Below are 15,774 nucleotides of genomic sequence, written 5' to 3' on the forward strand. Positions count from 1 at the left end.
CAGTAATGTTATAACCTTGAAGAGTTGAATTTGCTGGATGCACTGTTTAAATTTTAATTATAACTAGTTTTTTTATCTTAACTAAAGCTGTTTCAAAAAAAAAATCTTAATTAAAGAATCTTCATAAGTGAAAATCATAAAACCAATCACAACAGGTCACACGCAGGTTGATGTGGGCTGGCTCAACTTACTATGACTTGCTATCCAAGATTTAAGTACTTCCACTCAAAATATACCATTTTTTTTTTGACAAAAAAAAAATATATATACCATTTTATGTACTAGATGTCACCATTTTCATGCTCCAACCTAATGACCAAATGCTACAGTGTACTGCATACAAGTCTCAGATATTCCCACGACAGCAACTAAAAAACTAATTCATTCAAGGCTTAGATATCACACAACCCAGAGATCGAACCATAGACTAAATACTCGACCTTCTTGCATGCCTCAACTTTGGATCATAATTGGCACACTTCAGTTTAAGTTATGCAAATTATATAAACAATACATTTTTTCAAATTATATAAACAAAACAATAGATTAGGCGAAATCATGGTGAATTTTTTTAGTATTTTTTTCAAGAGTAGGACAAGAAAGAAGACAAAATCCGAGAAACATATCAGGCCAAACGGTCACGCTTTTTTTCTTTCTTCATATTATTATTAAGTAAACCGTATGAAGTCAGTAACAGATCCAACTGAAAACATCACAAATTATTCGTGTGAGACATCCTTGATTCCCTCCTACATCTAACAACATTCAGTGCCCAAAAATGATGGGTGACAAAGACGAAATGAGAAGAGAATTCTCATCTTCAAAGATCAAACTATGTCTGGCGTTTGAATTTGCTGGAATAATCATCTAAGCTGATTCTACTTTGAGGACTATCTTCATGAACTCGTATACAAAGTAACTAATAGCTGCTGATGGTAACACCTGAAAATCACAATTAAAAACACAATATTTCATGAATCAAATGATAAATGATTACTAGTGCCTAATTACTTGTCATAGATGGACTAATATCAAAACTAATTCTCAAATTGGTGGAACAAAAAGTATAGAAAAATTGTACAGATTCATCCCTTGGAGTGTGGGATGCTTTGGAAAAAATCAACAAATCCTCTCTCAGACACAGATAAGACACAATCATTCATCCATGCTCTCTTATCTTGCCTAGAATGAACTCTGTTTTTTGGATGTCACTTGCGGTCCACGACTGTAATTAGGGCCTTAATATTAAGGTTTAAAAGGTCTCTACTCTCTACAACCAAATCACAGCTGAAATTGTGACCGCATTAGCCGCATTTGATCGCTATTGCCCTCAACATCAAGAATTCTGATGTTATCGCAACCAGAACCGCGTAATCACAACAAAGGAAAGCGCTTATTTCCTAAAAATGGTTAGTAGCTATTGTACTGTGCTGCTATTTGCACATCTACATCTGTAAACCAGCTTAGACATATGACAGTATCAGAGTTTACTCATCTCTGAAAGACTGAAACTATTAGGACATTTACAGCTTCTACAAATGACAGGTATATAGTATATACAGCTTCATAAGAACTCTGTTTAATTTAGAAACCCTAATTAGAAAAGAAACAACGAAAATTTTGTAAGTGCTAACCTTTTTGTTTAATGTGTATTAAAAAAAAGATCTAGCTGACTGGGGCATCTGCTCATATTGTATGAAATAAAAGCTCACTTTATTTCACACTCATTTAACCTGTTTACTGAAATTTAATGTACAACTTTCAAAAATTAAAGTATATATTCCAGAACAGTAGTCATACCTGCAATAAGCTGGGAATTAATCCTGCATAGAAAGCAGGAACACCTCCTTGCTCAACAATCTTGACACATGTTGCCAGGGTATTCAACCTTGTTGCCCGAACTTGCATTTGAAGCTGTCTTCTTACAACTTCAAAGGGATATGTAGCAGCTTCAGCACAACAACCAGCAATAGCACCATATAATAAAGTTCTAACAGGACCCAATTCCAGTTGGTCAAAAGCATTTAGCTCTTCAGTCTCTTCCTTCATATGTTGGATTCTCTTCATTCCCTCAGGTGAATGCAGATATGCTGACTTTAAAATATCATAAACACCATAGAAGACAGCACCTGAAGGTGCCATGCTGACAATGGAGGGTACTAAACCCTTGTAAAGAGAAAAGAAGCCCTCAGTTTTGATCATGTGGCGGAAGGCACCAATTACACCTCCTAAGGCTTCACCACCAGGGGCTACCATTACTGTCCTGATCTGAAAGAAATCACTCTTAGAATGCATCTACAACACGATATTGAAATAGTTTGGTTGAGTGGGCAACATGAGTCCTTGAGAAGGACATTTTGTGCTCCAGAATTTGAAAAACAGGACACAAATGACATAGACTATGAATATAGCCTGTGGTATTCAAATAAAATCTTAAGAATACACTATTTTTTTCATATGATCCAACTTTCAGTTATTGTTGTTTAACAATGATTATAATCAGGAAGGATCCTGGAAAAATATATATTTTAAAGGTAAAATTGCAACACTGATGACCAAACACATTCTTACAACTTCCAAGAGTCTATCAGGAAAATATGAAGCACTGTAAACAACCATAAATGATCACCACCAGATAAGAGTGGGACTAACCAACTAGTGAACTAATTTGAGAGATGCGTATCTAAGAAGAGCAGCTAGCAATCTTCTATAGTTTCGATAACTGAATTAGGATAAAATATAAACAAAATATAATTTCCCCTATTAAGTCGTTGCTGGCAATACAAACACCGCAAAAGAGCATTAATTCATGATCATATATTCTCAGATCATCACAACCCAAAGAACATGTATCTATAATTGAATAGAAGCAATAAAGCTATATACCCATCATATCATAGTGCTCTTCAGAGCATCACAATCCAAATAAACTTAAACACAAAGCAAGAAAAGAAAGTTATCTGAGAGAAAAGATAAGCCTAACAGGGTCATGAATTTCCACTCACAGTATCCATGGGCAAGCAGAGCAAGGTAGCTGTAATCCCCGCAGCAGCACCCGCAACAAACCTCTCCAAATTCGTAGACTCTTCGTTCCCTAACATCCTCGACAATTTATTTCTATACGTGTCATAGGCATAAAAATTGATAGCCTTAAAGGGTGCCGTCCGAAGAATATTTACAAAATTCCCCTTCCAAAAGCCTTTCAACCCTTGAGAAGCTGCAATTGTCTGGATAAGCTCAACAAGGTTCTTCTGCTCACCACGAACTATGTACTCCAGCTTAAGTCTCTCAAGAGGAGCAACAAAAGTCCTGACACCCCAACCAGAACATGCCAAATAAGAAACTATGTACAATCTACCAATAAAATTCTAGTGCACAAGCAAGAAAACAACATGCTTCCCTGGAAATATAGCTTTCAAATTTGTGACCAAACATAACCAAGGGTGTATACAGAAAAATAGTGGGTAGTGAAAATTGTGCAGATCAACTGTTTGTTGTAATGCGTATGAGAACTAGTATGTCTATAGAGATTAAGGAGTGTAGACCTTGAAACCATGGCAGCAACAGCTCCAGCCCAGAGATGTTTGGTCATGTTCATAGCACCCGATCCCTTGACCCGAACATTCTCCTTCACTTGACACACACCTTCTTCTACCTTTTTCTCATGTTGCCCCAGAACTTCTCTCTGATCGGAATCGCTTCCGTTTATGGACAAGCTCAGCGAGGAGAACATGGGTGTTCCTTCTACCCGTAGAACATCGCAACCGACCCTTTTCTTGGGAGTCCATGAAAAACACGGAACCGTGCCAGAATTGGAGGAAGAAGGAGAAGGAAGGAAGGAAATGAAGGAGGTGGGAACTGTGTCAGCGTGAAGGAAGAGACCACCTGGGAAAAACAAATCAGAGGGCTCGGGTTGTTTGATCAAGAAATGGGGCATTGTGAAAAGGATCTGGTTCGTTTTCTTCAGTGTTTCTGTTTCTCACGTTTTACTCATGAGAATGAGAGAGTGTTGAGAATTGAGAAGAGTGAAAGTTACTATGTGAGTGATTTGATTTGAATCAGTGATGATGCATCGGTTCCACCGTCGTAGCTACATCACATTGTTGCGGTGTTGAGGTTGGTGGTGAACTTGGTGGTATCGGGCTTCTTCTTTATTTTATCAAACACGAACTAACCCTATTCTCTTCATTTTTGAATGGAGAAAAACGTTTCTGTTTTACATTCCACTACCCACTTTATACATTCCTTTTTGGTACTTTTTTTAATAAAATTGGGTTATAGTCCAACTTTCCTTTACTATTTGGTAGGGGAGATTTTGTATTTTTCCCATAGAGAGAAATTTTGATTTTGGTTATTATTATTATTGTTATAGCTTTTACTATGGCATATACTTTTGATATTGTGTGGTCTTATCAAAGTTAATTCACACATGTCTCTTCAAATTTCTATTGTGAAAAATGTTAGGCCTTTCTTTTTTGAAAGGAATGTTAGATTAAAGTTAGAGAATAATCTTAATGGCACTTTGCATAGTCATGAGGGATACTTAAACTTTATTTAATGAAAAATTACCCTCATGTTTAATTGGGAATTTCACCCCTCAAGTATAGTTAACCAAAATGAATTAAAATCCTCTCATGGTATATATGACAATGTCAAATAGTAAAGCATTGTGCGTTATTTTTATTTATAGATATTCGAAGTGTCTCATATTAATTACATTTGAATAGGCACAGAATTTAACATAGGAGAATATGAAGAAATATTTGTCCATGAGATATTCTAATCCTTACCTGAACACATAGAATCATGATCTGTACTGTTGGCATTGAAGAGAACAAATTTCAAGTCAAATTTTGTTTTGTTGTTTAACTTAAGCCCTTTTTAAGAGGATCTATCATAGACAATAAATTCTTTTAATTTCTTTAGCAACACCACATTCCTATTTCCTAACCAAGAAGTTTGATATATCCGTCTTTTTCCATTTTAGAAATTTATAGTATACACTTTAATATATTAGACAAGTTACAAAAATTATCGCATGAGTTCTTGGTTGTTTCGATACACTAAACAAGTTCATGATATTGACAATTTTTTTATTGTTTTGATATCGAACAAATCCTATTTCAATTTAAAACAAGTTAAATTTTATCTGTAAACAGCTTTTGGTTTTATTAAATTGCACCCATGTCTCTTTGACTTGTTTAGAAAACACTTTTTTTTTTTGTAAAATGAGACAAAAACCTCTTGTTGACATGAAAATTTCACCCGATACATACTCAATACAATTTCATATCGACAAAAGGTTAAGATAGGACGAATTGTAGTTGAGAAGAATGTTATGAAATTTCACGGTCACCCTACATAGAAAGCAATTCTACTTAAAGATAGGACCATGGGTGCCCCAAAAGTAAGAGGCAGAGTTGAGAGCTATATATATTGCTAGCCTTGTCCGTTCATATGCATTTTTTCAAGGATAACATACACCTAAGACAAACAATTTAGAACGCAGGCTTGTTATTACCTGTATTCTTACATGAAGGGACTAACTGTATAACAAATAAAAAATAACTATCAATTTTTATGCAGTACATCAACAAAACCATCACTGCAATTTGTCCCCCTCCCCAAAAATAAAATAAAGGATCATTGATATGAAAGCGCGCTTCCTCCAGCTTCATCTTTCCATTTAAACAGTCATTTAGTATTATACTCAGTAAACAGAGATCTATTGGCTCTTTCAATATAATCTTCTCTAGCATGAGCAACCTCCTCCTTGCTGCTCTGTCTGGGATGAATTCACCGTCGGTTTTAAATTTACGTCGACCATGTCTTCCTGTTTTGTAGAAGAAAGTGTTTCCATTCCAGGCAACGCAGCAGCAATTTTACGAAACAAAGGCTGCAATTTTACATTGATAGAAATCATTCAGGACGTAAGAACCAGCATGTGAAAGAAGATAGACTTGAGAATATGATAATGAATATGAAGTTTTCTAGAAGGGATATATTCTATGTAAAAGCAAGGAAATTACGCCAGGACTTTTGCATATTTGATATGATCGATCACAGCCATAATAATTCAGGAACATGCTCGAATAAACCACAAAAATTCATTAATTTTCACCTTGATATTGAAGCCTGCTTTTGCACTGGTTTCTATGAACATGATTCCAAACTCACGAGACTTGGCATCTCCTTCCTCTATAGAAACTTGCCTGTTTAAGTATCAAATAGGCCATGTAAATAAAATTCAGATGGCAACATCATAATTCACAATACTCAAATGGCAATTGGCAAACAAGTACAAGCTACCTGGCGTATAGATGGATAACTATGACTTGTACTATTTGTAACCACTAACACAACAATTTCACGCCCTAAAATGATTTTTCTTTTACCATCCTAAAACTACACTTAATCTACCGGACTTCTGCGTTTCTCTCCCAAAATAGAAACTCCAATTGAAGTAGATATAAACTTCACGGAAAATATGGCTTTTGATATGATAATAACAAGAACTAAAGCACCATTTCCATCCCTAAAATATTTGGAGCCAATTACTTTAATCACTAAAGATGAAAATCATAAAAAGTCCCTCAAATGTAACTTTTGCTGGTCTTTTCTTCAGGGACTAGATTGATATTAAGGAAGGACTATAATGACCATAGAATTTCATCTTTTTAGGGACTTTTTCTGTTATCTCTATACTCAAACTAAAGTGACTGACCGCAAACCTTTTAGGGATAAAAATGGTGTTTTACTCAAATAACAGGTTATCAAATTGCAATCAGAATCATGAAACGCTAGGTTACTTTTTGAATTATGATTATGAATCATAAATCATATTCAATCATAACATTCAAAGACAATGAAAAACAGAAAGAAATATATCATATAAATGATGTATAATGCTTAATAAATTATTTTAAATAAGGATTAGGAATTGACACTTGACCATAAGTCTCACGAAACAAAACCATATTAATCAATCAATTAGACTGTTAAGTACTCAATGGCTAGACACCTACTCTACGATAGAAAACATTAAGAACAGATAAATTAGCACTTATTTGTATGTCAAAAATTTGAGTAACTAAACAAGATTCATTGAAACATAATGTGGGAACCCAATGATAATAGACAAAAACTAAGGCATATCCGGTCAGCAAAAAACAGTTACGAGTATAAAACTTTCATGAAAAAAAGACTATATAGACCAAAGTTGGTAAATCAGCACTCACCTTTTATCAACAAGATCAGTTTTGTTTCCAACCAAGACAATAATAACGTCACTGCCGCGCTCTGTACGTACCTCCTCAACCCACTTGTTAGTGTTCAGAAATGATTGCCTGTCTACATTAGAAATTTTGAACAGCGTACTTAGATTAAGAAGTTATAAATTCCAGTTGTATATATTGTTACTAATATGAAAAGTTAACACTATAGCACTTCCAGATCCATATGCAGACATAGTTAAGATATACAGAGTGCAAAAGAGAACAGGAACGCGCACGGAAGTGAGCACACATATTCAGGGACGGAGAGAGTTCGTATTTTTTTAGAGAACTAAGACTCACTCAAACACCTATTACCTTATACAATAAGAATCCATTCACATGCAACACATTTTCCTTTGAATAATATGATCAAATATCTTACATGTAAGCATCCAAAAAATCCTATTACTTAGATAACGAAGGTGATATTAGACAAAACTATAAACAACTTACTAGCTACATCATATACAATAACTGCAACAGAAGAATCTCTTATGTAGCTTGGAATGAGACTTCTAAATCTTTCTTGCCCTGCAGTATCCCTGTGATGTTAAAATATACTAAGCTCAGAAATAGTAAAAAGGACAGATAGAGTAAAAATGTCTACATGGCTATAACAGTACATTACTCTAATTCAACTTATAAACAAATATAAATAGAATGAGCTTGTATATATAGATGATTTGAAGAGGAACCCATCCTACCAAAGCTGCAAGCGAACAGTTCTATCTTCAAGGTACATTGTCTTTGACAAAAAGTCAATACCAATAGTAGCCTGAAATTTTGGTGAAAAAAAGACAAATTGTCAGCAACCTGGCTGGAGATAAGAAAAAAGGTAAACACTAAATCAACATGAACACGCCGTTTATAGAGGCTTGTACAATCGAGAGGCATTATAGGTTTATCATACGTCGGAAACTTCAAATGAACACGCCTTTTAAAAATCAACGCAATTATATCGAGACCTTGAAAAAGATTTCTCAATGACTAGAGCATGCTTTTCTTCCAATTCTAGCATTTCACTTACTAAAGTTGTGGATCCTGATCCTTGAATGGTTAACATGACAACAGGAGTTTCAAACAACTAGTCTAATTCCTAGCTGCCACAATGGTTTTCCCTAAAAATTTGTGAGTGAAAATTGAGGGACGAGTTTCAACAGAAAATTTACAAGAAAAACTCGTCCATCAAACTTTCACCCCCAATTTCATATCTCTCAAAGCACATTGCAACGAATGCAATATCTCCTCATTCATCCTCCTAGACCCTAATCACGTTCGATCATCGACCTTACTAAACATAAATCGCAGCGAAATTCATTCCAATGCTTATACATGTTAACGCAAGTCGTAAATGCTTAATCTAAGATACAAAACAAGAGATCAACGACAGATCAACAACAATACATTGAAGTTTGACTTAATCAGCGTAGAATAGAAACCGAAAACGAAATTGCGAATGAATGAAGGAATGAAAGGAAGGAGGGAGAGAAAACCTGATAGGTTGTGTCGAATTTGTCGTACATGAAGCGGGTGATGATGCTGGTTTTGCCAACCGATTGATCGCCGAGGAAAACGAGCTTGTATTTGGCGAGAGGGGACACCGTCGCCATTGTTTCTCAGAAAATCGTTTTTCTTCTCTCTCGAATGGGGTTTCAGATCTGAATCTGAGAAGAACGAGTTCTCTTCGAGAGAGAGAGAGAGAACGAAGAAAGAGACGAAATTCACGGTGACCAAATGCAGCCCAATTTCGAGCGAAGGGCGTTTATATATATATATTGGAGAAGAATGAAACCGCCAACCACGACGACGACCGCGTCACGCCAATTCTTATTTACCTGTTTCGTCCCTCTTCTTTCTATTTATTGTCACTTGTGTCCTCCTTCCCTTCACATAGAAGTGGACCTCATTTTCTCCATTTTTTATTTGTCCTTGTTGCTTTTTTTAATGTTAGAAAGCCTTCCTTTTTGCTTGACCTAACATTAAATACATCCCTTTGTATTTGGGAAAGGTACTGCGCATGAATTTATACTTGTAAGGAAAAATATTTGATGTACATCCATTTTGGGTGTAGAAAGTAGAAACTCATATCATATTAGGAATTGAGAAAAAATAATATAAGTAATGAAATTGATATTTGTTGGGTTGGCAAACTATTTGCAGATTCTGAATTTAACTTTCACCTATTTATAAGTTGAGGATTCGAATTCTCCTGCATTTAATAAAATCTCAGTTTGTGAGCAACCTACTTGAGGAAGAACTCTTGAGCCTTGGCGTTCCAACATAAGAGTGGGTCGCAACTGGTCTCTCTAGCATGTCATTGACGTCCTACCCAATACTCTGGAGATGTATCCATACAGTTTAGACTCTAATGTCTAGAAAAGCATAATGAACATGTAATAGAATAACAAAGTTAATAGTGAACATAGAAAAAGTTTTGGCTAAAAAAATTGTAGATTTAAATGGTAAATGAGAAGATTTTGGCATGTAGAAAAAACATGTAGATTCATATTCACATACATAAAGGTTGGTTGGCCTCATGTTTCAGGTTTAACTTCATCTTTCCATAGGTTGAGAGTTCAAATATGACTATACCCACTAAAATCTCAGTTGATGGGCAATTCTTCTCAAAGTGATTGCTCAGTGTTCCTACCCAAAAGTGAGTCTCTGCTGGTCTCCCCAACATGACACTAATGCCATATCTGGTAGTCTGGAGGTACCCGCCTCAAACAGGAAAGAGTCCAACAAAAGGAATGTTACCACCTTAGCATTTTTCATTTGAAATTTTGTATCAATTTTCAATGTAGTTTTCTTGAGATATCTAAAACTTCTTCTTTCTATATCCTTATAACAACGAGAATCTGTTTAGAAGCTTTCATATCTCCCATGTTAAATGGCTGGCTCAAGTGCTTCTTCAACAAGTCAAATTTCGAATTTTTCTTCACAATTTTTCGCATGTTTTCATTGAGAATAGCTTATGAGTAGCATTTTTATTGATGCCCTACTCCTATTGTCCAGGTAATGATACACCCAATTGCCCAAACATGTGTTGTTCCATTTAGCCTCACTATACGACTTTGGCATAGCGTGAATATCTTTAATCTCATTTGAAATAAATGACTCACTTTAGAAGGTAATATAAGTCATCACACCATTAATTAAACTATTTTTATTGAATTTTCAAATTAAGTAATCATTATTATTGGTATGACGACTTAATTAGAGAAATCAAATCCCCAACCCCAACGAAAATTATCTCGTGACATCGGTGTCTATTTTTTTGTTTGTGAAAGTCATTTCGTTTTATATGTATGACCATGTAGGTTTCTATCACGTTGGTGTCCATTGCAGTCTTTTATTTTCAAGCGAAGTGCTTTAATTTTTACTAACTAAATAATGAAGAGAAATTGTGGTATCACAAAAAAGAAATGGTGGATCAACTATAAATAGCAGGAGAATCAAATAAAACAAAACTATTTAATTGGTTGGAGTGAAAATAGATTGTGACCCATATGAACTTCTACTTATAATTTCAGTCCAAATCTTGGACTTGCCACTCTAGAGAAAGTTATACCTAACCACCACTCTGCCCCATGGTCATTTCACATCAATGCATGTGGGGGCAAGTAAAAACATAAAACAAAGCCAACTCCAACCAATAAAACCATCTAGCATGTGTGTATACTTGTTGGCCTTACACATTTGCATAATTATAGTTTCTTTATGGAACAGAATTTTAATGAAGTTGATAGCCAAGAAGGAAAGAAACAACCAACCAACCCTCTTAACTACAGCCCTTCACTCACCACAGAATAATTCTTCGACATTAATGTTGACAACTCCTCAGGCCTCTTTATAACATTTAGACTAATCATGAAAAAATGGAGTATGTGTCCTAAATCCTAAGCTTACTGCATTTAGCTAAAGAACACAATGAACTCCCTTCAATTGGTCCAGACACCAGACCCTGGGAGCCAGACTGACAGAAATGATCAAGTTTCAGACAAAAGCATTGTAGTTCCTAAGAAACTTGTCACTGTAGCTGATAGCTTCAAAGGAGAACTTTCATGGTACTGCTAGAAATAGGATCTTTTATATTCTAGGAAGCTAAAAAGTAACTAGCAGTCTATATTTTTGCATGTCTAACCAAGTATGGTTCTCCCCCACCCCTCTTATATTCTCCTCACTTGCCGTACTTTTAACATGTTTGGAAATCTTTCTACAATTGATTCTAAAACTAAAATCAATTCTGGAGAGAATCTTCTGAAAGTGGCTTATGGGTGCCAGAATTGGTTTAGAGAAAAAATAAGCTGATCCAAACATATTAAAATGTCTAACCTCTACCACTTCTTTGTATATGGGTCTGTTTTTTTCTCTTTTATTTTCTGATTTGAGATTGTGCAGGTTCATTGCTCCGCAAATCCCAACAGACTCTTCAATTCAAGTCCAGGAAATCATTTATAATGTACACAAGGTACATATAACATCATAGACATACCTTATTAATGTTGAGAATCATTGACCTTCCCTCGTGATATTGGTTGTCATCAGCAGTCAATATACTAGACATGAAAATGATATCATCATATCCCTTTCTAAGTGTCTAGTAGTAAAATCCCTCATCACACTGTCATCTCAATTAGTGACAAACTGGTGAAGAGAACAATTCTATGATAGGTTGCATAAGATACATTGATTCCTTTTCTTCCTAGAGTGTATATTTGACTATTTGTGTGTGCTGTGCATGTCATGTATCTCATTTCCCCTTTTCAGATATTAAAAAATGAAAAAAAAAAAGTTTCTCAAGAGATAAACAGAACATCAGAGACAGATTAGGAATCCTCTTAAAACAAATAGGAGATAATAACAGGATTTTTTTAATTACATTTTAGTTGATATTTTTCAGTGATAAAAACCTACTATTTTTATTTTGTTTCATGTTTTCAAGATTTGGTGGACAGAGGATCTTGGTCATTGGTGGAATATATATGTATATGTATATATATATATATATATATATATATATATTCACAGTTTCCTTAACAAAATCTTGAAAACAACAAATGGCATAAAAACATGGTCAGCTTGTTGTAATGAAAATACATCAAGTGAATATAAAGATAACAAAGAAACCAAACACCTCACTGAGCAACTTATCTTAAACATTTCATATGTTGGCTATTTTTTCTGTAACAGTACCCCTTGATATCAAAATGTGGCTACATAGGACGACTGGAGGTTCAGCCATTGATATCAAGTTCTAGCAAAGTGCTTAAGCTTGAAAACTTTCCAGGAGGACCTGAAACATTTGAAACAATTCTAAAATTCTGTTATGGTCTCCATGTAGACTTCAAACCAGATAACATAGCTGCAATAAGATGTGCATCAGAATTCCTAGAGATGACTGAGGATCTAGAAGAAGGAAATCTCATTTCCAAGACAGAAGCTTTTCTCACTTTTGTTGTGCTCTCTTCATGGAAAGACACTGTCACTGTTCTAAAATCTTGTGAAAATCTATCTCCATGGGCTGAAAACCTCCAAATTGTAAGAAGATGTTGTGATTCCATTGCTTGGAAGGCTTCTAAAGATGCTCCTACAATTGAGGATGCAGCATCTAATCAAGAAAACTGGTGGTTCAATGATGTTGCCGCCTTCCGCATCGACCATTTTATGCGTATTATTTCAGCAATAAGGGCAAAAGAAACCAAACCAGAGATCATTGGTAAATGTATCATGCAATACGCAAAGAGATGGCTACCGGGAATGGATGAGGAGCTGGAAGGGCTAAGAGGATATGGACATGGAAAAAGTAACCTACACTTCACTGTTTTTAGTGGGAAGGAAAAAGAAAGCAGTGCACACAGCAAGCAGCAAAAGACAATTATTGAAAGCCTAGTAAGCATACTTCCTCCTCAACAAGAAGCTGTCCCATGTAAGTTCTTGTTGCAGATGTTAAAGATGGCCATGATGTATTCTGTATCACCAGCTCTCACTTCGGACCTCGAAAAAAGAGTTGGTGTGGTGTTGGAAGATGCTGAGGTGAATGATCTTTTAATTCCAAGATATCAAAATGGAGATCAAGGAAAAACTGTCAAGTGAGTATCTAACCATTCTTTCATTAATGCAAAAAAATGACTGATGATACTTGCTGAAAAATCCCACATTGATTAGAGACATGGTCAAATAAGTGTTATAAAGGGTAGAGCAATCACCCCATAGCTAGCTTTTGGGGTAGGCAGTAGAGTTAGGCCTAAATTGAAATCTAATAATACTAAATGCAATCCTTTTATTTTCCTATTCATGTGCAGCATGAATAATTCATCTGAAGAGTGCACTATGGAAGACATAGATGTGGTGCAACGAATTGTTGAATACTTCCTGATGCATGAACAACAGCAGATGCAACTGCAACAGAAGACTGCGAAATTCAATATTAGTAGGCTCTTGGACAATTACCTAGCTGAAATTGCAAGAGATCCAAATCTTTCAATCACCAAGTTCCAAGTTCTAGCTGAATTGCTACCAGAAAACACTCGATCGTTTGATGATGGTCTATATAGAGCCATTGACACCTACCTCAAGGTCATCCTTTTAACTCTTATTTTCTTGTGTTTCAGTTTCCTGTTTTGAGTGTTGTAAAAAGGATTTCAAAACAAAGTTTTGATACACTGATATTAACATCTCTCCAGACCCATCCTTCACTGACCGAGCATGATCGTAGAAGACTGTGCAAAACAATGAACTGTGAGAAACTCTCACTTGATGCATGTATGCATGCTGCACAAAACGACCGATTGCCTTTAAGAGCTGTTGTCCAGGTAAAGTTTCAGGCTCTCTGGAACCTAATTTAAAACTAATTTCAGCTTCATACATGATAAATTAGAAGTGGCGAGTTAAGATTTCAAGTTCTTCAGAAAAAAATGATGAAATCATCATGAAACGCAATTCAGATTAGTAGCATCCGTTAACTGAGAAACACAGTAACCCAAGTGAAAACAATGTGGTATCTTTGTAATTAAAATTGACAACAGAAAATGGAAATAGAAAATGAAAACCAAACATGCCCCTAAGTCCAATTTCAATAAGAAATTTAAAATTATGCAAATAGCACTGAGGATCTGGTTCACAAATATAGATCCCATCTAAGAAAGTGTGGGTAGCAAAACAAAAGCAAGAGAAGGAGCCAAATGGTACTTTTAGACCTAATATGACCAAATGGTGATTCAGCTTAAAAGTTGTCACCTGAATGAGAAAGTATACTAGTGCAGGTTTTATTTCAGGAGCAAGTAAAGTTGAGGGCGGCAATGCAAGAGAAGGAGCCAGCACAAAGTGGAATCCAGACTGAACAGGACGAAAATCAGATATCTGCAACTATCGACATAAAAACACTCAAAGCAGAACTTGAGAATGTAAAGTCTAAGATGGTAGAACTGCAGAGTGACTATTTTGAGTTGCAACAAGAGTATGAAAAGTTAAGCAACAACAAGCCAAAGAATTCATCAGCGTGGAGTTTTAATTGGCGGAAGATTAAGAACTCCTTTCATACAAAACCAGCAGGAGTTGAAACTGGAGATGGACAGGATAAGCCCAAGACACCAAACCAGACTCGAAGTAAAGAAACCCCTAGAAGAAGGCAATCCATGTCTTAAAATACTGCAACAGGCTAAATCCTGCAGCAAAGCCATTTTTTATATGAAGCATAACGTCTCAATTTTATATCTACAGATATTGTTGACTCCAAAGAAAGAAAAACGTTCCTTGTTGGCTGTAGCTTCCATATTTCCAAATGCTGCAATTGAAGTAATACATATAAAAACAAGAAAATGGAATTACTTTGTTAATTGACTAGATTAGTGATACATGCTCATGAACTCCAAGAACATACAGTCGATAGAACATCAACTTATAATGCAGATGAAGGGAAAACAAAAACACTCCAGTTTTGCAGAAAAATGAAACCTCAAGCAATAAGAATTAAAATACAGGAAATATGCTGCAAGACTAAAGAATCCACAATCAGATTTTGCCTCCACTGATTTAGCAATTAAAAGTTCCCTCTATTGGCTTAGCATTCAGACATTTCATAGATATAGAACCTTGGAATAATAGTCATAATGTTATTTTCCCTAACATCAAACCATAGAAATTTATTTTCACTAGATTCTTGATGTTTATGATAACCAACAAAGTGAACAAACTGCACATAGCGTTCTAACTTCCACACTCAAATTCCCAGGTCTTACATTAATTTATCATTTTAAATAACAATACTTAATCAAACAGAAAAAATACCAAACATTGGAATAGCTTATAGACAATATATTTGGAGGTAGAGGGCTGTTGACACAATGCATAGCAAGCAATATATAAATGAAGTGCAGGTAAACTTGCTTCTTAGAACAAGCAGCTGTCAGTCAATTTTGCTAAAACAGCATGCCTATGAGCATTTCTAAATAGTAGTAAGAATAGAATTGCTTCACTGCTCTACTGAGATAGGTGATTA

The 15,774-nt window shown here is 35.3% G+C and overlaps 3 protein-coding genes across 4 annotated transcripts; 1 reads left to right on the forward strand and 2 right to left on the reverse strand.

Annotated features, from left to right (window-relative positions):
* Positions 1–623: 623 nt before the first annotated feature.
* On the reverse strand, positions 624–4,210 carry LOC130713976 (probable mitochondrial adenine nucleotide transporter BTL3). The gene is made up of 4 exons (XM_057563800.1): positions 3,546–4,210; positions 3,006–3,309; positions 1,801–2,268; positions 624–942 (listed from the first exon to the last, which is right to left on the reverse strand). The coding sequence occupies exons 1-4, from the start codon at positions 3,935–3,937 to the stop codon at positions 868–870; spliced, it is 1,239 nt and encodes a 412-aa protein (XP_057419783.1). The 5' UTR covers positions 3,938–4,210; the 3' UTR covers positions 624–867.
* Positions 4,211–5,292: 1,082 nt separating this feature from the next.
* Positions 5,293–9,031, reverse strand: LOC130714052 (ras-related protein RABH1e). The gene is made up of 6 exons (XM_057563907.1): positions 8,768–9,031; positions 7,979–8,049; positions 7,728–7,816; positions 7,239–7,350; positions 6,122–6,212; positions 5,293–5,896 (listed from the first exon to the last, which is right to left on the reverse strand). Exons 1-6 carry the CDS (start codon positions 8,882–8,884, stop codon positions 5,753–5,755), a joined length of 624 nt encoding a protein of 207 aa, XP_057419890.1. The 5' UTR covers positions 8,885–9,031; the 3' UTR covers positions 5,293–5,752.
* A 2,103-nt stretch (positions 9,032–11,134) lies between these two features.
* LOC130715295 (BTB/POZ domain-containing protein DOT3) lies at positions 11,135–15,227 on the forward strand. Of its 2 annotated transcripts, none has more exons than XM_057565374.1 (6): positions 11,135–11,341; positions 11,676–11,745; positions 12,468–13,366; positions 13,580–13,853; positions 13,961–14,089; positions 14,552–15,227. In XM_057565374.1, the coding sequence occupies exons 1-6, from the start codon at positions 11,205–11,207 to the stop codon at positions 14,918–14,920; spliced, it is 1,878 nt and encodes a 625-aa protein (XP_057421357.1). In that variant the 5' UTR covers positions 11,135–11,204; the 3' UTR covers positions 14,921–15,227. The 2 variants fall into 2 exon arrangements, with proteins under 2 accessions (XP_057421357.1, XP_057421356.1); XM_057565373.1 differs by having other exon boundaries at positions 14,540–15,221.
* The last annotated feature ends 547 nt before the right edge of the window (positions 15,228–15,774 follow it).

The sequence above is a fragment of the Lotus japonicus genome, chromosome 4 (assembly GCF_012489685.1).
Source record: "Lotus japonicus ecotype B-129 chromosome 4, LjGifu_v1.2".
In the NCBI taxonomy this organism is placed as follows: Eukaryota; Viridiplantae; Streptophyta; class Magnoliopsida; order Fabales; family Fabaceae; genus Lotus; species Lotus japonicus.